Source organism: Lonchura striata, chromosome 1 (genome assembly GCF_046129695.1).
Source record: "Lonchura striata isolate bLonStr1 chromosome 1, bLonStr1.mat, whole genome shotgun sequence".
In the NCBI taxonomy this organism is placed as follows: Eukaryota; Metazoa; Chordata; class Aves; order Passeriformes; family Estrildidae; genus Lonchura; species Lonchura striata.
In genome coordinates this window covers 105,878,334-105,904,740 of record NC_134603.1, presented here as the reverse complement: position 1 = coordinate 105,904,740, position 26,407 = coordinate 105,878,334, and the positions used below count along the sequence as shown (strand labels likewise).

Below are 26,407 nucleotides of genomic sequence, written 5' to 3'. Positions count from 1 at the left end.
GTTGCCTCTCTGGCATGAGCTTAATTAAAGATGGCATTTGTTTGATATGTATGGCGGAGTGTGAAATGACTGTGGTTGCTTAGGTACTGGAGTGTTTTGTGCCCTCATCCAGGAACCTGTGTTGGGTACTCAGCTCTGTGCTAGTGTGCTGTGAGCAATGTGTTAGTTGCAAACTACAGCAGAGGTTTCCACCTACATTGTCCCAAGGAGGATTCCGTGAGGCTCTGCACATGTGCAGGTGGTACTGATGTGAATGATTTTCGAGATCTGACCTGAATTTGACTTTATGGTGGTGGCAGTTTGTTAATGCTTTACTGCAAAATGGACCCTTTGGAGCTGTGCACCTTTAAGCCAGTTCTGCTCCCTTGCATCATGGGGAAATGTCTTTTGTTGGGAAACCACAACTCCCTGATTGTGACTGCTCTGTGTGGGATGCTCTTTGTACTGATGACTTAAAGTATTTTTAATAAGTTTTAATAAACTTTTTTTTAATTTTTTTTTAAATAAACTTTTAATAAACAGAATCACAGAGTCATTTAAGTTGGAAAAGACCTCTAAGATCATTGAGTCCAACCTTCTACGAATCCTCACTTAAGTCAATTACACCATGACAGGAAGTGCTGCTTCCAGTCGTTTCTTCAATAGCTCCAGGTGGTGATCTCACCACCTTCCAAGCAGTCTGTTCCAATGTTTAACAGCCCTTGTCATGAAGAAGTTGTTCCTGATGTCCAGCCTGAACCTTCTTTGGCACAACTTGAGAGTTATGTCCTCTCATCCTATCCCTGCTTCCAGGCAGCTCTAGACAGTGATGAGGTCTCCCCTGAGCCTTCTATTCTCCAGGCTAAGCCACCTCAGCTCCTTCAGCTGCTCCTAATAAGTCTTATCCCCCAGATCTTTCACAAGCTTTGTTGCCTTTCTCTGGACAGGCTACAGCTCCTCAGTATCTTTCTTGTAGTGAGGGACACAAAACTGAACAAAGGATTTGAGATGCAACCTCACCAGTGCCAAGTAGAGGGGAAAACTCTGGTTCTGGCCCTGGTCCTGGTGGCCACACTATTGCTGATACAGGCCAGGATGCCAGTGGGCACACGCTGGCTCATGTTCAGCTGCTGTTGAGTTGACCAACACCCCCAGTCCTTCCCCGATGGGCAGCTTTCCAGCTACTGTGTGCAGTAGACTTTTAGCATTGCCTGGGGTGCTGTGGCCCAAGTGTAGTCCCTGGCACTTGGCTGTGTTGAAACTCATACTGTTGGTCTTGGCCCAACAATCCAGCTAGTCCAAATCCATCTGCAAATACCCTCCAGCAGATCAACTTGCTGTCATCCATGAATTTGTACTCAACACCCTCATCCAGATCATTGGTAAAAGTATTAAACTGGACTAGGCCCAACACAGATCCCTGGGGGTCACAGTGGTGACTGGCCACCCGCTGGATGCAGCACCATTTGCCATGACTCTCTGGGCTGAGCCATCCAGACAGTTCTTAATTCGGCAAAGAGTGCACCCATCCAAGCCGTGGTGTGCCAGCTTCCCCAGGAGAATGTCATGGGAAACAGTATCAGAAGTTTCCTGATATCCAGCCTTCCCCTCATCCACCATGCAGTCACCTGGTCACAGGAGGAGATCAGAGTGCCCAGGCAAGACTTTCCTAAACCTCTGCTGGCTGGCTCTGATCCCCTGTTTGACCTGTAAGTGCCATGTGCTCACACTTAGGATACTCTGTTCCTTACCCTTCCCTGGTACCAAGGTTGGGCTGACAGGATGGTCGTTTCCTGGATCCTTCTTCCACTGGTGTCACATTGCAGAGTTTAACCACCCTACTGAATATGTATGATTCAAAAATAATTGTCAGGAACGATGCTGGAAAAACAGATCTTTCACTTGGGGCTTTTTTTTTTCTTGTTTTGCTGCCTCATAAATAAATATTGCTATACTAATGTTCTTCAAATAGTGTATCATCAATTACCTTGAATTTTACCCCAGTTAATATCAAGATCCATATGCCTAAAAGATTAATCAAAATATTTCTGAAAGAACATTTGCTATTAAAAGAGTTACTGTATTGACATTAAATATCTATCTCTTCTTCCACAAGAAGCATACATAAATATAGAAAGGTTTTTCTTTTGTTAGAAAGAATGCTAAAAATATTTTAACTTAGTGTGTGTGTGTATACAATGCTAATATGCATAGAATCAATTTGTATGTACATGTATAACTAAAAAATGCAGAACTTGGCTTGGTGTATTTTTTGTTTGTTTTTGTTGGTTTATTTAGCATACTCCCTAAAGATTCTAGTTGAGTCAAAAGACTTACCCTCCCAAAGAAAGGGATATCAGAATTATAGTAGGAGGTTCCAGGAGAAAGGACAGTAAAACATGCTGCTAGATCTACGTGAGCTATGAAAGAATAATTTCCTTTTTTTTTCACTTGGAAATTAATTTTGACTGCTAAACTTGTCTGGATTATTCTGTTTCTTTTGAAATGGGTCTTTAGTAAAGTTCGCATTTGATCTAGTTCTTAATATATGTATTTTTTATTTTCTTCCTCGAGATGCTTATATTAATGACTTGGAAGCTATAGTGGAAATTCTGCATCTAAAATTCACAAGAAGTAACATGTTAAAGCTGCATATTTAAATCCATAGGAATTTGCTTGTTCAGTGACTATGCTAATAATAAATTCTGTACATAAATGTATACTCAGAGACTCTCACCTTACTCATTTCTCCTCACTTTTTCCCTTATCCCATTTTCTAAGTTGAGCAGTCCCTGAGGGAATGAGCTTTAAGTGTACTTCAGGACTGCTGGGAAGTGGATTGGTGTATTAATTTTAGATGGGTTTAAGTTTGCTGATCACTTTCCCTTCTGTGATGAGATTTCCTTTTATTAGTTAATGCTGACTTTGCTGCATTTGGGCTGCATTCTCTGTCACTCTTTATGAGTAGCAAAGTTACAACCACCATAAAAGCAGAGAGCATGGAGGAAGAAGAGGTGGAATAAAGAATTTATTTTCATGTATTTGGGATCACTACATAACTCTCAAATGGTAGATGAAAGTGGGTTTTAATGCCCCCTCCTAAGTTGGGGTGACGTAAAAAAACCCCAAACAAAAATAAAACTATTTACTTAGATTTCCTCTGTGTCTGTATTACTGTCATTATTGTTTCAGGCTAATTATTAAATTATGCCTTTTTATTTATTCAGATCTGATTAGCAGGAGTGAGATTTAAATATTTATTTTCCTTCTGTGTTAATAGTAGTTTGACAAGCTCTCTTGTCTTCAAGGTGAGCTGAAGATTATAGAGTAGAAAGGGAGATTCAGGGGCATCCCTGTGAAAACTAGGAGTACTATAGGGTTCACACATGGATAATTTGAGGCTTGCAATATATTTGTGTTGAATGGGGAGTAGGTGGAATTGGATTAATTCTTTTCCTCCTTTATCCAGTCATACCCCACCACTTGATCTAAATAACAAATTCCATAGTTTAGTTTATCAGAAGAAATTGAGAATTTTTGTTAAAGTTTGATTCTGGCTGTTTCCCAAGTATTACTGTTTATTTTTGCATGCAAAAGACATGGAGTGGATCCTTCAGTCTGTTTTTCATTGCTCAATTTTAAGCTGAAAAGCAAAGGAGAATTTCTGTAAGAAAATTTATAGCACATTCAATTTTATTTCCCAATCACTTTCACTTTTGTAATAATTTCCTTGCTTTTAAAGTAGTTTACTTACTCAACTCTCCTGAACCTGAGGTGCAGTATCGTTTTAATGCAGTTTAAAGACTGAAAAGAAATTGCTCAGTTTGTAGTATCTCAAATATAACAAGAAAAATGCTTGTTCTAAAGCAGTGATTTCTGGTGCTTCTTAACTTCTGGCATTTATGTAGCCAAGTTAAGGCACCAAATTTAACACTTACGTGAGAAAAGAATTTGATTTATGTTAATATTGAGTAAAAGAAGTATATGCTTGCTAGAAGACTAGTGAATGTGTGCAGAAGGCACAGCTGAAGTAACTGATCTCAACTGAACATAAATAACATAAAAACCTCACTAAAGGTACCAGGGATGATACTAAAGGCCACACATGCTCAGATGTTCATACCATGAAGGGCATAGCACCTTTTTGATACAGATGATGTATACCCATAAACAGAGTTGAGATGAACAATTTTTTTTAATGGATATTTTAAGATGATTTTGTGGGGGAAAAAAAATGTTTCTGTAGCCTCTTGTACTTTACTTGTCCTTCTGAAATTGATTAACATGTCTTTTCAGGCTAAGCAGATATCTTGGAGATACATATTTATGGACTTTTCAGCTGTCCTTTCACTCTTGGTTTGAACATTCTGTCTTTGTTAAAAATCATTTGGTCTTTGGTGCAATAACAGATGGCTTAAAAATGAGAGCGGAAGACGTGCAGTATGAGCAAACAGTGCACATGTGCCTCTCGGCAGTGGGATTTTAAATAGCTGTATGGATTCACATGAGCAGAAGCTGAAACTTCTCTGTTCTAGCAGAGCCTTGGAAACTTCACACAACAAACTTTCACAAGAATTACATTTAACACAGCTCTGCTCACTTTATTATGGAGCTCCAGTCATGTCAGGACATGGGCCAAGCTATAGACAATGTCACAAGAACATTAAAGGTCCCTTGGCCACCCCCAAGGCACATTTCGGATATTATGGCAAGTACAAAGTCTAGTTTCACTTTTAGGTATGCTTTGCTCTTTGATCACATAAAACTAACTGATTCTAAAACAGTCCATGCTACAAGACAAAAGAGGAGAATAAAAATATTTTTAAATGACAAAACTACTAAAAAACTGGTTTAATATTGCCATGAAATAATAAATAAAAGCCCAAGTGGAAATTTAATAATCTTTACTACTTCAAGCAACAGTGTACTGAGCACATTGAACATTTTGAGTGAACCTTTCTTTCTCATTGCACACATTACAGTCTCCTTTTTTTTTCTTACATTGTGACTACATTTCCATACATTACTGCAAACACTTCTCTAAGAGTCATGCCTTTTAAAGCAGAAGCATTCAGTTTGAAAATGTTTTTTGATTCTACTTTCAAATATGTTTTTGAAACAGATTTCCCTGAAACTTGTCTGGCAGAGGCATATTGCAATCAATATGTGCCTGTTACATATACAGATAAGCCCAAGAAAAATCAAATTTTAACAGGCCATGTAATTCTTTCATCATAAAAAAAAAAACACCAAAAAAAAACCCACCAAAAAAAAAAAAACACCAAAGAAACAAAAACAAACAAACAAGAAAAAACACCAAAAAAAACCAACCACGAAGACAGTAAAAATTATATTTTTAAATAAAATTAGTGCCTGTTTGGAGAGCAAACCTTTTACAACCTTATTCTTCCCTGGCTGCATTCTACAGGATTTTCTTTCCCCTTCTAAAGCTGCTTCATAGTGCAGGTTTATATAAGCTGCTGTTGTGTCTCCCCTGGTTCAGGTTGTATTTTCAGAGTTCGGGTTTGATTTCTGCCTCCTAGGATGGATACATCAGTCAAGTGCCCCATTCCCCACACCTGAGCACTGCCTGCAGTGCCTGCAGTGCCTGCTTTGCCTGCACCCACCCCTGCTGTAGCTGCACACCTTCCTTGGGTCACAGACCAAGTACTGCTGGTGAAAACGATTGTAGGAGTAGAGCAGTGAGCCCACCACCTCCTGCCTCACTGGTCACAGTCTGGGTACAGTCCACAGCACAGTAAATAATTTTGGTACCTTTTTTTCTGGTCACAGCTCAGGATCTTTGCTGAACTGGTAAACAAGAGGTCTTGCTTGCACAGAGGAACAGAAGGAGATGATGAGTTTCTTTCCCAGAGGTTGTATTTTATTAGATATTGTACAGACATAAGAGAGTACTGCTGCATTAGGGATTGGCATTAGCAACCTACAGGTTGTTTCCTGTGGGCATTGTGTGTTTTATAGATATTATGTTATCCATTTTCTCTCTGCTTTGTCTGTCTTGTTTTTATTAAGGTAGTGCCTGGAGAGGGTTGATGTGCCAGTCATTGTAAGCACAAAAAGGCTTAGGCCAAGCTCCTGTTCATATTAAATTGGTGGGATGGGAGTGGAAGAGAGGCAAGAGAGGAGTAAAAGATGTTGTAAGGTACTTTGCTTGCCTGATGCCCTGCAGTCTGGTTTGTCTTAGTGTCACTAACTACTACCATGGCGTGGTGGCATCAGCCCTGGTGGCAGTGTGAAATAGTACCTCAGTGCCTCATTGGAAGAGGAGTAACTCGTGTTTTCACACTCCAGGTTCTTGTACTTCTCCCTGCAGAAAAACTTTGAGTGTGCTTCAGAGAGGGCAGCATAAAACCTTTGTTGTAGAAGTAGCTTCTGTTTGTTAAGGAAACAAAGCAAAAAAATCCCCAAGTATGCTTTACATGCATCTTTAAAGACATTCCTTGATAAAAAGCTATTTTACTGGCTTCTTCCAGGCAATGGCTAGAAACCTCTCCTTGCTCAGTTTGCTCAGCAGTTCTGCTGATCTGCACCTTCTGCCAGGCTGACAGTGCAGGTACTCAGCACATTCATGGTTTGCCCCAGTGCCTGTTTCAGGTCTCTGCACCACCTTTGCTTACTGTAGTGTATATCTGCTTTCTAAGTGTTCTTTTAAAACTAAGTTAGCACCTTTAGTAGCAGATTCTGGTAGTGGTGATAAGAGCACTGACTTTTATATCTTTGGCTTGAGGCCATTTGGGGAAGTCAAGACCTTGTAGGATCTGTTCTTAGCAGCAACAGCCCTCTTTTCAAAGTGAATCATGGCACTGTAGTTAGTTCAGAAATCTCTGGACTGTGAGTTAGTATTTTTCTTGCCTTGTCATTATTTAAATACTTCTCTTGCCTTGTTAGACTTGTAGTAAAAGACTAGCTCTTAATTTAGCTGGCAGTTTTTTTGTAAAATGGCTCAATGCTGTAGGAGAAAATGGCTTTTTTTGTGTCAGTGGCAACTGAAGGCTAATATTTCAGGCATGAAAGAGTAGAAGGGAGAGACTACTTGACAGCAGGCTGAAAACCCTTCTGGAAAAACTTTCTTCTCTCACAGAGACATTAGCCTCTGCAATTTCTCTGCAGTGTGAAGAGAAACACATTACAGAATCCTAAAGGACTTGAAGAGGGTCAAAAATGGTGATCCCTAATATCAGCCAGTGGCTGAAACGACACACAAGAGCTGTGCAGAGGTGTCTACCTCTTGTTTTGTGCTGCGCTTTGTAACCCAGCTGACACTGCTCCCTAGAAGATGAAATATCCATAACCTGGGATGTCTGGACACTGGAGTGACAGGAATTTATGCATTAATTCATCTTTAGATGGCCCACTGCAGGAACTTAAAGGGATGATTTGGGTAGTTTACAGCTGGTCTTGGAGGATTAAACAACTAGGTGCTGCATAGAGTTCTCTTTGTACTGAATAGCAGTAAACTCTTTAACGTGTCGAGAGGACTGAGCACTCAGTAAGTGGAAAACGAAACATAAAGGATGTTGCTATGCAAGCTGTTACCTTAATAGTTAGAGTTTCCATGCTTTTTTTCAGGCAGGTGTATACTAGCAATCTGCTGTTTGATCATGTTTGCAGCAAAAACACTTAAGAGGAGTCCACAGCTACCAGCTGTCAGGAATGTGCATGTTCTTCCAGCGTACCACGAAGCATCTTTGCCTGCTTCTCTTCTTATCTGCGTCCCAATAATTTACTAATCGCTGTCCCTTTGCCTTGCAGCGACACCTACTGCCAAGGGCAGGCTTCACAGAAGGCTGCTTCGTGCCTCAAAGGTGTCCTTTGCTGCTCCCCAGCTGATTGCTAGTAGCTTTTCTAGATTATATTCAAGTTCCCTATCTTCTCCCAGATTCTGGTGTTATTGCAAAAGAAAAAAAAAAAAAAAAGCCTCCGAGGTCACCAGTGTAAATCTACATGGTGTGCGTGTACCACCAGTCCCAAACTTAATGCCCATGGCTGCTTTTTGCACTGTTTGAGAATTTAATCTCTTTTTATGGAATCTTCCCTACTGTGCAGGTGTGGTGGGATGTGTCACTTCAGCACGTGGAAGTGTGTTGGTGGGCTTCAGAACCAGTACAGAATGCACTGTAAATGATACATAATTCTGCAACAGCAAATTACAGGGTGTGTTTGGAAGTGTACCCTCTGGAGTGAAGTAATTATGTGGCTAAAACCTGAATTTTGCTGAAGTACCAGTATTTGCTAACCACAGTCTTGATCCATTAGTAGGGGGATTGATCCATTAGTGGTTTCCTGGCCTGTGTTTGATAACCTCCCTAATTCATATCTGGAATTGTTTGCCACTTATAGCAGAAGGCAGATTTTATCAGATAAGGTAAAATTATTCTATTATCTATTTCCCTTTTAAATCCCTGTTAGAGCTCATTTCTTCCATACTCTGACAAGAAATTGGAGGGTTAGGGCCAGCTGGAGGATGTTCAAGGTGATTCATCGGTGTGAAAGGTGAATAGAAACCAGTGGTCCCACTTCTTAAACTGAGAAGCAAACGTTAGGATGAGATTGAGTGCTGTGCAAAATCATGTCAGTAAAGTATAGATATGTTTGAATATAAATAAAACCCTAATTCCCCAGTTCTTTCTCCCTCCAAGCTGCCATGGGACTCACTCTCTCAGGGTGCTGGTAGCTAAATGGAAAGACTGAATGGAGAGAGATCCTGGAAGGAGGCCGCTTGTGTTCTGTTCAGGAAGACATAGGTCTGTCAGCTGCAGTCTTTTGTTCTTTCTGCAGGCAGATTTCCCAATGGCTTGGTCAAAGATTGAGCAAGAATAATTGGACTGGACATGCTAACTCTAGTATATGGGCTCACAGGTATGCTGCAAATTAAATGAGTTTGTGCAAAAAAAATTAACAGAATGTCTGCTGGCTAGGAATTGAAAATACACCAGGAGGGAAATTTCAGTGATATCCTCTTAGATGAGAGATTTTGTTAGTTTATAGTTTAGTGAAATATATTTTCCAGTGTCAAAATAGATAACTTATATCAGTATAGAAAAATAACATTGTTTTTTTCAGCATGAATGTAATCTCAGCAGAGATACACACACTGTACCATGCTAATAATACAATTCTACTTTAATACAAAGTAGAAATTTAATATCATTCCTGAGATGTTACTATTGCATTATCAAAAATGAATTTCAGCAAGAGCAAAATGACTGATGTTCCAAACAATATTATTAAAATTTGCAGCATTTCCCTTATAGACTGCAACAGTAATTTAAAGGTTACCTTTAATTATTTGTTGTGGGGTTTTTTAATTTATTTTTCTGTGTGGTTACTTTTAAATATTTCTTCTTATATAAGCATTTTTTTCTTAGTATTCTTATGTTTTAACAGACCAGTGGTTTGTTGGTTTTCTTATTTAGGTTTGGTTTTGGGTTTTTTTTCCCAAATGCATATTGCATCATTTTACTGTTGAATAGGTGGCCATTTGTCTTTAGAAGAGGAGAGACTGGGAATACCCTGGTGAATTCAGCTGTGTTATTATGGAGTAAATGTTTCTTTACACACTGCTTGTTGTCTTCACTCTGTGTGAGGAAATGCACCCCTCATGCCTGGGAGGAAAAGAGATATAGTTTGATTTCCTACCTGTCCCATTCTTTACTCTCAAAACAGATGAATGCCTCCCTGGAGGCCAGTGGTTGTCTCCTCCCCCCGCAAAATCTTTCCCATGGGTTTGTGGTGGCTGGGAGAGCAGCATCAGTGATGGCTCGGTGTGACCCTTGTCTGCTGCTGGCAGGAGGCAGCATCTTTGCACCAGGCATAGTGGTGTGCAATTCCCTGCTCTCCAGTGCCATGGGAGCCATTCAAATGGAGAGAGTGTCTGCAGTGCTGTGTCTGCAGCTCCCTGGGCACACACACTCCCTCCCAGGCCTGTTTGCCTCCACTCTGAACCTGCCCAGGGTATGATATGGTCTTTGACACACTGCTGGCATGGGAACAGCTTGGCTTAGAGCTCTCATCCTTGGGAGTGTGACAGGACAGTGCACAAGGTTATTGTATGTAGAAAGAAAAAGCGTGATGCTTACCCCTTTTTTTCTTGCTTATGGCATAAGAGCCTGTCTTCTTTGCTTTGTTTTCAGAATTTTTTTCTACAGAACCCCAGGAGGTCCATGCTCTTCTATCTACACTTTTTACTTTTCTCTCACAATTGCTAAATTTAAGTAAAATAAACTAACTATATGGCTTATAAAGCAGATCCTGGAATAGGAGGCAGTGGGGATGAGGAGCAGCAGTGGGGGTAGAACAGAGAGGGGTAAGGACCAGCTGCATGCAGGAACCTCTCAAATTACGTCTTAAAGCAGATACTCACTGTTTCATGCCCTTCCAGGTAAGTCTTTTAAGAAGTTAGGTGTTGGACTGACTACAGGAGGAATTAATCACATAAATGAAACCTTCTTCAGTTAGTCACAGCTATTGATTATAGTTTGTGAAAAGAGCATCAAATGTTTCTGAGACTGGGAAGCCAGCTGTAAAATCAAATTTCTGAGACTTCTTTTCTCTGCCAGGGGACTATTTATAGGCTGTGACTTGATAGTATTCAGTTTTACCTGTGAACAAGATAAATGAAAGAACCAGAACCTCTAGTTCTCCTTTTTTAACATTATTTTAGTTTATACAGGTGGCAGTTTTTTCACCTTTTCATCTTTCAGAGAAATCATTGCATCTTTAAGCCAAAACCCCCTTCAAATTGCAAAATCCATTAGAAGCTCTGCTCACTGTACCAAGCAGGTGGTGAAGCATTATGCAAACCTTTTTCTACATTGGCAAAACCATGCTTGATGCCTTTATGGTACGTGTGTAGCATCTTGTGAACCAAAGATTCAGAGGTGTCTTTCCAGGTCTGTGTGACAGTGAGTGTCATGTGTGAAACCAGGGCATTGCTGTTCCTGTTCCTTGCTGGGGAGAACAGTCCCCCAGTGCTGGGTGTTCAACTCTGCACACAGACAGCCCTCTGCCATAGGGGCTCACTCATGTGTTGTCATGTGAGTTAGAGCAATTCTTTCATCAGACTCTGATGAGAAAGGATCCTGCCTTAAACACATGGTGCTGAAGTGGGCTGGCTGAACTTGACCTTGAGTGTCTTAACTAATGCATGACCAGCAGAGACGTTTGGAAGTAAACTAGTAAAAAGCAGTGAGAAAATACATATTTTACATGAAAATCCTTTCTTATACATACTATATGTGTTTCTTGTAGAGTTTGGGGTTTGTTTTTGGTTTTTGTTGTTTTCTTTTTTTTTTATGTAGAGGGGTTGGATGTTTGTTTATTTGTTTTTAACTCTCTAATATTCAATATTTAAGGCTCAGGCCTGGGAATCCCCCTGTTTAGGGGATGCTATCAGAGCCTCAGTCAGGAATGGATGAGCACGGAGAAAGAAAACTGGGTATCTGGAGAAGACAGGAGTTCTCTTCTTTTAAAACAGGGACATAAGTGCCTAGTGAAAAGACTGACTTCTGTATAATGCTTGTATTTCAAAGGCCAATAGGTAATGATACTGTAGGGTCATGAAAGATGAATCCAGATTAAGCAAGTAAAAATAAAATTTTATTAATCATTTTACCAGCTCTTCACTAGCAGTACTGATTTAAACAAGGCTGAGTGCAGGAACAAATGTTGTGTACTAATCTGGAATCTCCAGCACATCTGGCAGATAAGGTAGCATGGGATTGGTACAGTAATTCAAATCATATTTGAACATCCTGTCTTCTAATATTTTCTGTTCCTGATAATGAAGTGTTTAGTATGGACAGAGCTTGTAAATTAAATAGGGTATTGATATTCTTTATGGACAGCACTTGGCTGATTTAAATAAGGATATATTAGATATACTTAGGACATTTTTATAAGCCATATTTCTTGGGAAAATTTAACAGGGTGATAATTTGCAATTAAGTAGCAACATTGAAATGGAACACTTTTTATAGTAGTGCTCACAGCTGCTATACAGTTCTTGGGGTCCTTTTTCACTGCACCATTTTGAGAACAAAGAGCAGGAGGTACAACATGTAATGTATTACCTTTTGAACAAGGCTGTGTCCTGGGGTTTTGCTTGTTTGTTTCACAGGGAACCTGTTCTAAAAGCAGACTTTGAGAATAAGCTCAGGTTCGCTGAATCTAAGGTTTTGTTTATTGAATGCACAGGTTTCAACTACAAGGGGAAAATGGCCCCAAAGAAGAGGCCAATATTTCTGGTCAATAAGGATTAAGTGGTTTGGCTTATCCTTAGGGGATGGCAAAATGCTTCTATATTAGCATGCATTTAAAAAGGGATAGAATGCAGTTATAGAGGAGGTAATTTAAACAAAACAAAGAATTCATATCTGGTTTGCATGAATTCACTTCTGAACTACAGACTTTAATACATGCTAAAGTCCAGTCTCTCTTCTTCAAAAGGAAAAACATCACCCAAAATGAGAGGGAAAAGTTCTTTGATTTTGCACTTTTAGGCCTTTTTGTAACATTGAAATGGAAGGGCTGGAGCAGTAACTATGTCATTTTGATAACAGTCATGTGGAAGGTACTGATTATCTTTGTAACTGGAAACTAGACATGGACAAATCTGCTACTAAAATCAGGTTTTCAATAGTTTAGAACACTGAACACTCCCAAATTCGGGGTCTGGAATACCCCCTGAGCCTCTACTTTTCCGTTCACTCTATAGGCCCTTCTCCCTTTTTGAAACCTTAGGGAACTGCCAGAGGACAAGAGCTGTTTCTACTTCATGCAGAGATCTATAAATTAATTACTGTTTGCAGCCTTGCTATGAGGAGAGTTGTCACACAGCAGTTTATTCCCCTTGAGAATATACACTCAGTTTTGTACAGTAAGCTCTAGATTGCCTCCTACAAATATTTTTACTTGGAAATTTCATGTTAAAAGTTCTTTTATAGCCTTAATAAAGAGAGGTTTTGAAATCAATGCACTTGTTTCTTCATTTCTTTTATGAGCTGGGACATTACTGCTATGCCATCTTCATTCATAACCAGACTTTCCATATAGATGTTGATTATTTTCTTTCAAGGATGACAGCATTGGTTTTGCATTTGTGTTATGTAAGAGAATTCAGATGTGAAATCCCATTTAGCATTCAGAAATGCAGCTTCTTGTCTGGTTTGAAGCTGATTCTGATGGTCCAAATGAGCTTTCTTTGTGTGTTCTGATGATTTAACATATTATTTCATCAAGATAGCTAAAAGCTTCCAAAAATTATTGTTGGTGCTGATTATTTCTTTTGAAAATTCTAATTCACACCTTCTATATTATTTTAAGAATGAAAATATCCTATTTTTTTCATTCTTTGGGGGTTTTCAATTATTTTATAAAAAAAATAGTGAAAGAAATATGTTTAAGAAAATTATATCGTAAATCTGAGCTTTTATATCAGTATGTTAGCTGACCTACTTTCTTGACTATTGGAAAACTTAGCTAAAAGGAAGAGCCTAACAAGAATATTATTTTAATTTTAGATCTATTTTGTGTGGGAAGATGTTGGAGATCAGGATTAGTCTTGATGCAAGTAACTAAAACTCCTCTTTTCCTAAGAGAAGCAATACATTGTAATATTTATGTTCATTTTCATCCTTTGAACTGCCAATACTAGAGTAAAAGCAATGCAAATCCAGTGCTTCCATGAAACCACTCTGGTGTCGATTAGTGCAAATGCCAGTGCATATGTACTTGTAGTTATTCCAAATATGAAATAAAGTAGGTAAGATCAGGTTTTCTTGTAATTTTGCATTTCCAGTTTCTTCAAAGAAACTTCTACTGCAGCTTACCACTGTCCATATCTGGGAGTTAAGACAACAGAAAAGATGTAGGAGTCAGTCAGAAGCAAGAGTGAAACTGTCAGAAGTTAAATAACAACAGTCTGGGGGAGAGGGGAAGGCTTTGGCCATTTCTTTGGATGGTGTTACAATTGTTTGCTTGAAAATATATTGAACAGTTATGTGTTAAAAGTAGGGAAAATTACTAATACACAAGCGTATGTGGCATGAACATAGGTTATGTTATCAAGACATTAGAAAATAAAGTATAAAGATCAGTTCCACTTGCATTAAGAAAATATATCTACCATCCTTGTCTGGTTTCTTGTTTTAGATGTTTCCAAACAACCTATAGACCAAGATTATTCTCTTGAATATTTAAAATAAATTTTCAAGTAGATGTCAATGCATGCTTGATTCATAGAGAAATTTATGCATTGTAATAGTCTAGTTGTCTTTTAATAAAATTGGAGTCTGACTTTTATGAGCCCTGAAATTTCCTTGGCACACAAAAGTTTTTGTTAGACTATGATATAAAGTGGTTGTGTGGAAATCTATTCTGTACTCTAAGGAAAGATGTGTGTTTTAGTAGCATGAGAATTAATATATTTTGTGCAATTTAAATAAATGTGTGATTAATTTTTTTATGAGTTGCCGGCTACTGCAAATACAATTTAGGCAAACGAAATTTGAAATATAAATGCATTAGCTGAAAATATTTAATCATAGACATGAATACGAACTTATCATGCTCATTGCTTTACACTTGCAGTTTGGCTTGAATTATTAATGCATTTTGTTGAGGGGAAGCAGAAGAGACAGCAGCACTGATCTGGTTGTGATGAGGAGCATAGAGTTGCTGGTTGCCAGCAGCAGTAGGAAACTATTTCTTCTTCTCTTCTGTTTTAGCACAGCTGACCACCCTTTTCCAAATATTGCCTCCCTGCCTGCCCCACATCCTTCTCATTCTGGGGTAGGGAGCAGTGATTTCCTGAAGTCTGTTGCTGCTGATGCAATGTCAGATCAAAAAAAAGAAAAAAGCTTCTTTCTTTTTCCTCTTTGCAGCAAATGTAGATGTATGTATAATGCTAATAAAAGTGATTATTTTTAGTCATTTTTTCATATAGGAATAAAGTCACCTTATTACTAAAGTTTGTCCAATGACACTGTGACTGGCAATTAAAATTGCAAGCAGCTGGAGTATTCCATCATGTTTTAGCTGTTTGTTTTCTTTCTGTCAGAAATCAATGCTGCAGCAATGGAAAATAGGAAATTAAGAAATAAAAAGTTACATTCAAAACTTGAGGTCAATAGCAGTAGCAACAAATTATTAAACAATATTATTTTAAAACTTCAGAACTAAAATCAATGTTGAAGCCTCTCCATTTCACTTGATAACCAGGTAATGGATGCAGAAAAAGCTAGCTGCACACTCTTGCAGTTACTTCACCTTCAGTCATATTTTGATGTAGGTGTGTGCTGTAGGTATAGGACCCTGGCAGACAGGCTACAGTTTTGTTTGTGAGGTGCATTGCACTTGCAAAGCAGTGAAAGCAGGTGTTGTTTGAAGGGCTGCCTGATGGGATGAATGGTGTCTGCAGCACTGCATCTGTAGGCGTTTGATGTTTGATTCTCGTTGATCCTTCATCAGCATCAGGGGTTACAGAGGCAAGGTCTGCAAGCCAGGATGCCACCCAACCCTGGGGCCAATGTGTGAATCTCTGGGGAATTCCTGGTACCAGACCAGACTTCAATAAAATGCAAATATATGGCTGTAGAGAGATTGTATTCCTTCTCACTCTGGAAAATACAGATTTAAGGCCCAGGTAGGACTTCCTGCTTTTGTCTCAGCAGTTATTCTTTAAATATGTTCAAAACAAGTAGTGTATCAGGAAAAAAAAAGTCGGGATTAATATTATGCACTTCAGTGCATTTTCCCCTTTTTTTGTGTGTGCACTAATCAGTGTTTTCTTACCTAGTAATAACAGATGTGTGCTCAGGACAAAAAGAAAAGCTGATTGAATGTTATATTATAGCTTTAGCTGTCGTTTTTCAAACAGAGAGCAAAAAAATAGAGAAAATAAAGAGAATAAACTTCCTGATTCTTCCCCCAGTGACATCAAGGCACATGGCCTTATCATGAAAAGGTCACTTCAATTTTAATGGAAATGATGGCAGCAAGTACTTTATGTTTGAGCTCTCTCTTCCTGGTTTTCTCTGTGAGACAGCACTGGGCTGCTTTGCTTGTGGAGCCTGTTACAGTGGTGAGTGTAAAGCAGCTCAGCAAGTACCAGAACTCTTGGGTTTGACAGAATGGGAGAATGACAGAAAAGAGAAGACAAAATCATATCTTAAGTAAGGCTTGTAGGAATATTAAATCTAACTCCTGACAAGAGATTACTCCAAACCCAGCAGCCTTGAATATGAATCATCATAATGAGCTCTGCATCAAAGTGCTCCTGAAGACAGTCCAGAAGTTCACTTTTAGTAAAATTGCAGTTGCTCCCTTGCCTCTGTCTCTGACAGCACATTACTGCAATTATGTTTACTGGTACTCAAGGTTTTTTGCTTGAATTTGTGGTTTTTTGTTCTTAGGAATTTTTTTTAAATTTTATATAAATAAATATTTATATATAACTAAATATATATCTATAAATATTTATATTTATTTTGCTCTGTGCTTGTTTTTTATTTTTGCCCCAAAGGGAGCATTAAGATGTAAGTTTTCGTAGAATTTTCTTTTAAAGTAAGATTTTTTTTTTTTTGTGGTTATAACATTTTTGGCTAAAATTCAGTGGTGGTTTTTGTCTGAGGGAAAAATGGTTTCCTTTTCCATGTGTTTAATTCCTGTGTGAACTTTTTAAAAAGAAGTGTTATCTGTGTGGCTTTAGCTCAATATTGAATCAATACACTGGAAAAAGAATAGTGTTTCTAATTCATTCTCATATTGGTTTCTTCCTTGTCTTCTCATATTTGATTGTTTAATGAATCTTGCCTCTGCTTGGCTGAGATCTCTATGATGTTTACAGCTCAAAGCAGAGTAATTAAAGAAGCACAGCAGCTTTATAGGAAACATATAATTACCTTACCAAAAGTTCAGTGATTTTACATATTGAGATCCAGTGTGGTCCATGTGGGAGCACACCTCTAGCTCCAGTGTTGGTGATCCATTTGCCTCAGGACTAACGGGTACCTATGTTCTTTGATATGGATAGTTTAGAAGTCATGGTTTAGATATAAGAGATTTGTAGCTGGTGGATCTTTCTTGGAAACACAAGAACAGCAACCCTCTGAGTGTGCCACCTCAGAGCTCGCACACCCTCAAGTCTGTGATACTCGAAGAAATGTCACTAGCAGTGAAGCCTGGGCTGATACCCCCACCCTATCTCCACACTTCTCAAGGTGCAGCCCTTGCCTGCTGGCAAACACAAAGGGATTTGATGTCAGCATTTCACTGAACTCAAGGGGATTTATGATAGGTACTTTTGCTCAAATAGAAAAGGGTGTACACATCATTTTATCTGTGTGCATATTAATTGATTATAGTATAAATGTTACCATCTCAAATCTATAGTTAATCATTTTTATAATTGTAGGGAACACTATCAAATTGCTCTGTAAATATTAATTACTCAATGACCAAGTGCTGCTAAACCCTTTTGCATCCTTATCTTTGCATCCAGATATTTTGCACCCTTACCCCCTCTACTATTCCCAGCTTCCACATAAATCATTTCAAATTGCTTCTAATTTGATCATCTTTTGTATGCTTTCATCTTTCTAGTACGTAGTAGAGTGAACCCTGTCATCAAACTATATAAAGTTGTATTTATACAAATTCATGTTAAACCCTGCTTTCACCAATGTCTTTGATGGTGTTTGTTTAAACAGCCAAACCACTCATTTGCAATGTAAGGATAGACCTATTTTAAGTAGTTAAAAAGCCTCGTAGCAAGAACGGTGTCTAACCACAAAGCAGAAGAATATTATGGTCTGGTAGTTGATTTACTAAACAGAGCTGCAGCTGACAGAAAAGGGATGTCTGCAGTGCCCTGAAATTGAAATGGAAAAGCAGTTGCAAACAGTCCTGATAACACAGGTGGAAACACATGGGTGGGAGTCTATAGGTTGAGATGCAGTTTGATATCCTTTCTAGCAATCTGCAGCTGTACAAAGCCATGGGTTTGTTAAATTTATTTTTGCAAGTTCTGCAGGACAAAGGAGAAAATGAGACAGCACATAAATACAGATTATGCATTTTGTTGTTGGTAACTGCTATTTTTTAGTGGAACAAAAATGTGTTGTATCCTATGGCCCTATGTATCAAGCCAACCAAGCAATTCTCTGTGTAGCTACCATTTATTTCACATATGTATTACTACGAGCACTCCAAGTCATTAATTAAGCAGAGTTCTCTTATGCATAGATTTTGCTGGCAGGTTAATTATAGTTACCAAGCTACTGAATCAATAAAGGAATGAGAGAAAGAGATTGCAATACCTAGAAGAAGTTGTGTGAAATTAGAAAAGGAACATAGGGACTATACTAAGGCAGTTTAAGGACAGTTGTCACAAATTTGAATTTAAACAAAAAAAAAAAGTATTTATTTCAAGATCTGTTTGGAAAATAATATCTTTTAAATGCTAATTGGAAGGAATAATAAAATAGGAATAATAAGGTTATGCTTTTCTTTCCCAGGTATTGGTAATTTTTATAAATGTATTTCCTTTCTATACACTCATCTTAGTCTGCAAAAGTTGCATCTCTTCTGTGGAGCCTTTTGCCCCACCTGAATTTGCAGGGCTATTGAATATGGTCATATACTTGCTCCTTTTCTGCAAAAAGCATCGGAACGAATTAGCTCATAGCTAAGACCTCCCTTTTTTGTGTTTCATATGCTGCCCATATCCTGTCTCACAGGGGCAGGAAGTTTTTATATTTGTCAAAGGGGTAAATATAAAGTAAACTGTTTCCAGTGTTTTTGTTGTGTCAGAATAATTTTGGTAAAAACTAATAATTAGCCCTAAAATGATGCTTCAAATTCAGTCACTAAAGGGAAATCCTTCACTGGTTACTAGCAGAAGATGCACCATTTAAAAGGAAGAGCATTGCTCAGAAAGGCTTCTGTTTCTTCATTCATGCTGCCTGTGAGAAACTCTTAGATGGGATGGCTTGATAATATGGCTTTATGTAACTCTTTCTTGGCATAGGTGGAGCTGAGGGGTATTAACTCTTTCCATAATTTCAGACACTGGACTGAACACATGCTGTTCCCAATATCTTGCAAAGTAGTTTCTGACAGTGGCATTGAGTTCCCCCTCCTACACAATAAAACAGTTGATTTTTTGATTGTCTTCATGCCCTAGTTCACTGACTGACACTGGAGTTATATGAGAAAGGAATCAAACAGATAGAAAAGGCAGTAATTTGGCAGATGGAGCTATTTCTGAGGAGCAGAGCTTATCACAGAATATTTAGATTGGAAAGGTGGTAATTTGTCGAAATGCCAAGGAGTGCGATTCACATACGAAGCTGGGGCTGCAGTGCACTTGTGTCCTTGTCCTCTTACCATCATCTCTTCTAATAACATGGGGCTCTGGAGATGAGCTGGGTATCCAAAATCACAGGCCTCCTCTGCTTCCAGTTGTTCTGGTTGAAAAAGCTGTAGCTACTAATTGCATATCCCAATGTTTTTTCTGGAGGTGTTGGACCTCCTGACCCACCAGAGCTCAGTGAGCTACTTGGACAACCATTCCTTAGTATGTCTTACTTCACAGAGGCAGGGTTAACTGCTTCTAGCTCTTAGATAATGTCTTTGGTGACTTAGATTTTTCTGACTTTTGTCAGCAAGAGCATACTTTCATGTGCTGGCCACCTAGCCAAGTTGAGGGGTCTGCTGTAATGTGTTGGCACCCTTTGGGGCAGAAGAGGTGGTAAGAGCAAGACCTTTGGTGTTCTGACAGTCCACTTAAGTTATTCTTCACTTTATAAGCCTCACCATCCACTTTGGTCGCCCTGGAAGGTAACTTGGCTTTGACCCATTTGTAGCCCTTAGCACTTCATCCATCTGTGTCACTTTCCACTTTTTAATTTTTTTTTTTTCATCTGTTTAAATTGAAAACATCTCAGAAGAAGGTGTTTCTGTTTTCATGATGCCAAGCCAAACAAAACAAAGCCCAAATCTTGTTCGGGTCCTTCAGTTTCTGCTGAAATAATTAATGAGGTTTCGTGTGAGCTGTTGCAAAGTGCCTAGAGATTCTTAGATTGGCCTATGCAGTTGCTATGTTGCACCTTGGCCAAATAGTTGTTTGTAAAGCAATTTTGTCTCTAATATAAAAGGCACAGTTAAAAATCAGTTCCTGTTATTTTTCATAGAGAATTTTCCATCCAAACTATAAGCTTAGAATTGCTGACCTTAAACACTTCCAGATAATAAGGATACATATTCTTCCAGGTAACATATATCATTACTTTTGTCAAGCAAAGCTTAGTTCAGTGCTGTAGAAATATTATGCTTTATTGGCCTCCAGCCAATCTGTTAATTACCTGCTAGTTCCTTAATGCAACTGAGGCTTTGTTTGATTTCAGTGTAAGTTATTAACTTGCTGGTAAAGGATCAGTACCTCATAAATTGTTTCCCTAAATAACTTTACAATGCTACAGAAGTTTATTTTTTTTTAATAAATAAGAATAAATATGTGGGGGACAGCTTTAAATTGCAATTATATAAGGTAACTCTTTTGATCTGAGATATCAGATAGTAGCACCATATCCATGTTAAGAACATCCAAGTGTCATAGTTCTATTACTCAGGCACCTTCCTTTCTTTGGGAGAATGTCAGTACTTTTACATGTACCAGACTGATTGAAGACTGATTTTTGTCCTAGGTTGGCTATATGATGCTTATATCCCCAATTGTCTGTTATGCTGGATAATAAGTTTTGCACCTTTAAGACTTGTTCCAAGAGCGAAGGGAAGGAGAGAAGATGCTCCAAGTTTGTTATCAGAAACTGCACTTGCTGCCCTGCATCCTGCTCCTGGCTGTGCTGTCTGCAGACAGACAGCAGGACAAAGCTCTCCTTTGCTTTTTAGTTAGTTTTAGCTAGCTGAGGCAGAGAAGTTCCCTGGACTGTGGCTTTTCTTTTTATTTGGACCTGTTTACACCTGTTCTGAAAAAAACTTAGGAAAGCACCTCTGGCCCACCAGGCTGGGCCTGGGTTGCAGCATTTCCAGCACTGGAGGGACTGATAAGAGACTGGGTGAGCTGAGCTACAGCCCACAAAGGGAATTTGCTGAGTTTGTCAACTCTTTGAAGCAGCAAAAGGTTTTATTAATATTGTTCTATTTTTTTGTGCTGGTGAATGCTTTGCCTGTTAAATAAACAGGTTTTTTCCACTTTTCTCCATGGAAATATTTTCCTGAACCAGTTAGGGGAGGGGCTGCTTGAATCTGCTTTCTAGAGGAATCCTTTTAGAAATTTTTCTCCTAAACTCACCCTAAACCAGGACAGTTTTGTACTGCTTAGTTTCGTTTCGGTTTTTTGGCCATGTTGTTTTAAAATTGTAAGACCAGATGAAGAAATCTTGGGCCAGGCTTCACTTGTGTATGTCCATTGAGAGAATATAGGCTCTGGCTGTGTTAAATTATTTGAGACCAATAATAGATTTTAATCTCTTTTAATGTATCTCATCCCATTCTTTTTTTTTTTTTTTCCCAGAAGTTATAAGCTACTTTTTTTTTTTTTTTTTTAATGTGGGAGAATAGATGGAAAACTCACTGTTTTCAGAAGGAAAAAGCTGTGACTGTCTGGAAATGTCTGGCAAACATCCTTTAAGTAGGTCACGTACCTTAGGTCCTGGCCTTGCTTAGATGCCTTCTATCTGCTAAATAAGCCAATGAACAAGATAGCTGACTTAAGGACAGGTATTGCACACTCTTCTTGCAATGGGATATTACTGTGTTCTGTGTGAGCTGAACTCCCTGAGAAAACAGGTATGTCCAGGCGAAAGGAAGTATAGCAATCCATTTTCAGCTGTAACCTCAAATGAAAGGAGAAGTTAAAATCTTCAAGTCAAACACAGCAGGCAAAAAGTAGTGTTCTTGTCTTGTGATTTTGTATTCATCAGACTGGATGAGACACTTGCCTGAAGCAGGGAATCACCATAGTAAGTGGCTGGCAAGTTTCTAGAATAATCTAGAAATTTCTTCACCTAATAAGATTTCTCAGGATCAAATCTGCTTGACCTTGGCTTGTTAATACGGGTTTGGGTGGGAGCTGTAAGGAGTGGGTGAAGTGGTGTAAGGGGACGGAGAAGAGCAAGAAATCTGAGGGCAGTAGTGCTTGCCTTGGTAGGTACTGGAGAGAGCTCAGGAGCAGAAGTTGTGCTAGAAACGATAAAAAGGAGTACAGTGCTTGTTCTCCTTCTCATGGCTTCAGCCTGAAAGAAAATAAACGGAGGTACCCAAAGTCGCCTGTGGTGAACTGTAGCTTTTGTGTTGTCCTGCTTCCTTCTTTCTCCCCCCAGTCCCCCCAAAATATCCACAACCAAAGTCAGATGGTACTGCACAGTAGATATTAATTTACAAACACTCCCTGTGGGAATTCAGCACCCTCATAGGAAAGAATGACTTAAAGATGAGAGCAGCTATAGAGGTGAGCTCTGTTCTCCCTATTTGTATATGCTGGCTAAGTAAGGGGGGAGGTGGATCTTTCTTGGTGTACATCTAATGTACACCAAGAGGAAAGATACAGGTTTGTATCATTGCTGACATGTGGTTCTGACTGAAAAATAAACACCAAAGGAAAGTGGCTCTAGCTGAAAATTGGATTCTTAGAGGCAAGAAGTGCCTGATCTGATTGTTTGCAGCTTTCTTTGCTTGTCTCTCCTCTTTTTCCCTGCTGGCCCTGTGACTTTCAGCCATTTCAGGATTACCAGTCAGTCTCTTTGTGCCTGGAAGGAACACTCTTCCCTAGTGTGGAAGTAACACCTTCTTTTATCTTATCTGCTATAGTTATCTAACTTGTGCATCTTGGAGCAAAACTGATAATGACTGCTAAGACAAGATGGTCATTTCCAATCTTTAATAGCTTATCAGGTTTTAAAAACCTCATGAAAGAGCTGTGTGTTAGTTACAGGATGATTAATAGGGAAGCTTATGAAAAAAAGATACCAATTTATGCTTGATTTTGTAATAGTGTTAGACTTGTCTCTTTTCTCTAACTTAAGTCTGTATAAACAAAAGGATCACAAGAGAACAGATTGTTTAAATTAACTGGAATTAGTGGCACAGGCCCTTTGTGGTCCCTGAATTAGGTGGAAGTGGTGAAAATTATTGTGGTTTTTTATCAGGATGGTCCAAGATTTAAAGCTAAGATGTAAACCACCTACTTTATATAAGAAGAGTCAAACAGACTATGGGACAATATAGGAACTGTAATAAAGTTACCATTTTTGTGTCATAGGAGGGGAAAAAAGAGAAAATATGTATTGTCATTATTAACTCTTGGTTATTTTTCTTTCCCAATTGTTATGCAGGTTGCTGTAGAGCCACCATAGGGAACTTTCTGCCTGGGTGAGAAGATAGTTGTCTTTAAAGTGCAAGTCCCCACTTGTGACAAGGTGGAGGATCCATCCATAGATGGAGGGTGGGCATTTTCAGGTTTTAGTATTTGCCGGTCTTGTAGTTTAAGCTGGCTGGGTGGCAAGTTCAGATATTTGCAAGTACAGTGTCACAATCAGATGAAGATTGGCACTAGTCTGATAGAAACAGTTCAAATTTCTATTTAGAGAAACAGGGAAAGCAGTTAAGTACTGGAAGCTAAAAGCCATACAATATCTCAAGCTTATTCCCTATGCCACTGTGAACAATTAATTTACACAGCACTGCCAACTAGTTGTGGGGTTTTATTTATAATGCAAGTGCATTGATATTCTCTTTCTTCACTTGCAGCTGCCCTGAGAGCTTGTGCTGATGGAGGTGCCAATCATCTCTACCACATCACAGAAGGGAGCCAGGAAAGGTATGTCAGCAATACATTTTAAGTCACTGAAGTCATCTTTTCTCAATGAAAGTAAAATGTGGAGGAGCAGGATCTGTTCAGTTAGTTAAGTAGCTGCTTGCTCTGTGCATGGTACTTTAATGAACTCTGTCTGGTAATATAATATTTTCTTCTCATTATCCTAAATTTTTATTCCCAGCTACAATTTATAAAAACACAGGAAGTCTGAAATGCCATTTTCATTGAAGCCCACTGGTCTTTCTTCCTCTTGAGAGCTCTCCTCTCAGTCTCTCGTATTTTGTGCATCAATCAGAGTTAGGCCTCTGAAAAAAATTTGCTGCGTCCCTGGCAAGGGTTGCCTAGAGGAACATCTGATGCTTGTCACCATGAGCTGAAACAAAGTGTGTCCTCTTCATTTTTCATGTGAGGCCTTAGAGGAAATCTACTTACTTAATGAAGTGAGATGGGTAATAAAATAGGAAGTCTTCTTTTTTGAATTAGTTTTTAATTAGCATCAGGGCATTATAAATGACCAAAGGCAAGTACAGACACTATGAATGTGTACACTAGATTAGGAAATATGACTGAAAAATATGTTTTTGTTTTCTGTGACGGCATTTAGAATTGTAAAACATCCCATGTTTCTGCAGCAGAGGTGTTGAGCTGGGGCTGTGATGCAAAATATTTCATTCAAGTGATTTCTTATCATTGTAGTGGAACCATGAAATATTTTGCAAGCTTAGCTTACTAAAGATGCTTTTTGCTTGTTGTGGCCCTGATTTTTAAAAGTGTTAAGTTTTCTTTTATAGTTCTTTTGAAAGTTTTAAAGTTCTCATAAAACTTCTTTAGCCTTCTGATAATGTTTACATATTTGAAAGTCAGAGTTCCCATGCAATTTCATGTATAAATAGAATAGTTTACATATTTCTCTGTAGAAGGAAATAATTGATTAATATTTGGACCAGTGTCATTGGAGAGGCAGTAATTCCATCCTCCAATCCACAGTCACAGTCACCTTTGGAATTCTATAAATACCAGATGTTTGAATAAAACTGGGTCGTTTTCTCTTTTGAACTTACTGAGCTTCTGTATTTCATGTCCAATATCAACAGGTATTTTGAGCAAGAATTCATAAATAAGTAGTTTCATAAAAGTGAATTGATACACTGATTCTTGGAGCAAAAAGGAATGAGAAGGGCATCTGGTAGAACTTACAAGCTTATGAACAATTTTATTCATACAGCAAATCTGATACATAGTTTGCTTTTCATCTCATGGAAAGTGTATGATGGGGACGAGAGGAAGCTCAGTTTCACCCTCTCCTTCAGAAAAAAGGCAAGAGTTAGAAAGGAGGGCTGTAGCCCAAAAGTAAAAATAAAACTAAAAATGTCGTCCTTTTTCACCTGAGGGAAGTTTATCTAAAGTTCTACAACTGCTAAAACCAAGAATGGAGTCTGGCACTACTGTTATAGACTATATTTTATAACATTTGATTTGTCCTTTTCTAGTAGTTGCTCACAGAGCCACGGAAAACTTAAGCAGGTGTCTGTTTGAATTCAACACCAACTTGCAGCAAACAGTTCTCTTTGATAATGGTAATGCTCTCGGAAGAACAACATTTGAGAGCTTTTGCTACTTTCTTTAGTAACCCATTCATCTGTTCTGCACATATATATGTTTGTATTAAATAAATACAATTCAGGGAAAATGGATGATTATTCTTTGACTTAATAGTTCTTTCAGTCTTACATACTTGGCCCTTGGAGTATTCTTTTCCTCTGTCTTTCTTCTTCTCATCTTAATTGCTTTGGTTGGGTATATTTTACCTTCAAAGTAGTTCTTTTGAAACAAAAAAAAAGAGTGCATAATTTGGATTTTTGTCTTTAAAGAAATCATTCTGCTGGAAAAAATATCCATTTACTTCTCTGAGGTATTTTTTCTTTAAATTCCCTGTCCATTGTTATTAAAGAGCTGTCTTCTCAGATGCTGCTGACATGCTAATCATTTTTTCATGCTGTCTTAACATTTTAAAACTATACTTTATTCAAAACCCTGATATCTAGTTGTGTTGTATCAAAAACTAAAGAACAATAGTCCTTTAATTTTAGGGATATAAATACAGATATATTTATACAGATATAAATAAAAAATTTGATTGATATTTTGGGCTTGATTCTAAGTGACACTAAATTTTATGAAGAATCCTTTAAAATGGGAATTAGTGATAATACTTTGGGAAAAGAATAGCTTGCAGTATGGTGCTCAAGTACTGATAACTTCCTTTGGAGACAAGTTCATATTACAGAATCACAGAATGGGTAAACTGGAAGGGACCCCAGTGGATTGAAGAAGCCCTTCTTGTCTTTGACAGCCTTGGCCAGCTTTAATTCCAGATGGGTCTTGACCATCTTCATCTCATTTATACTTACTGTGACAACCTCTCTGTATTCATTCCAAGCATCCTGACACTGATTCCATTTGCTGTGTATTTCCTGCCTACACTCAAGTAATGACAGGAGTTCCTTGATCGTCCACAGGCCTCTTTCCCTTGGCCTGATTTCTTTCTCACGGGAATGCAACATTCTCGGG

General features: G+C 38.5%; 1 protein-coding gene across 4 annotated transcripts in view; it reads left to right on the top strand.

Annotated features, from left to right (window-relative positions):
• The window catches only part of TPK1 (thiamin pyrophosphokinase 1), a 300,425-nt gene that overhangs the window by 88,582 nt on the left and 185,436 nt on the right, over positions 1–26,407 (top strand). For 3 of the 4 annotated variants that reach the window (XM_077786372.1, XM_021531484.3, XM_021531487.3), the window contains one exon: positions 23,770–23,839. In XM_077786372.1, the coding sequence (XP_077642498.1) occupies positions 23,770–23,839 (70 nt within the window). Of the gene's footprint in view, positions 1–23,398; positions 23,465–23,769; positions 23,840–26,407 lie in introns of those variants that run through there. The other variant, XM_077786376.1, reaches the window with a different exon arrangement.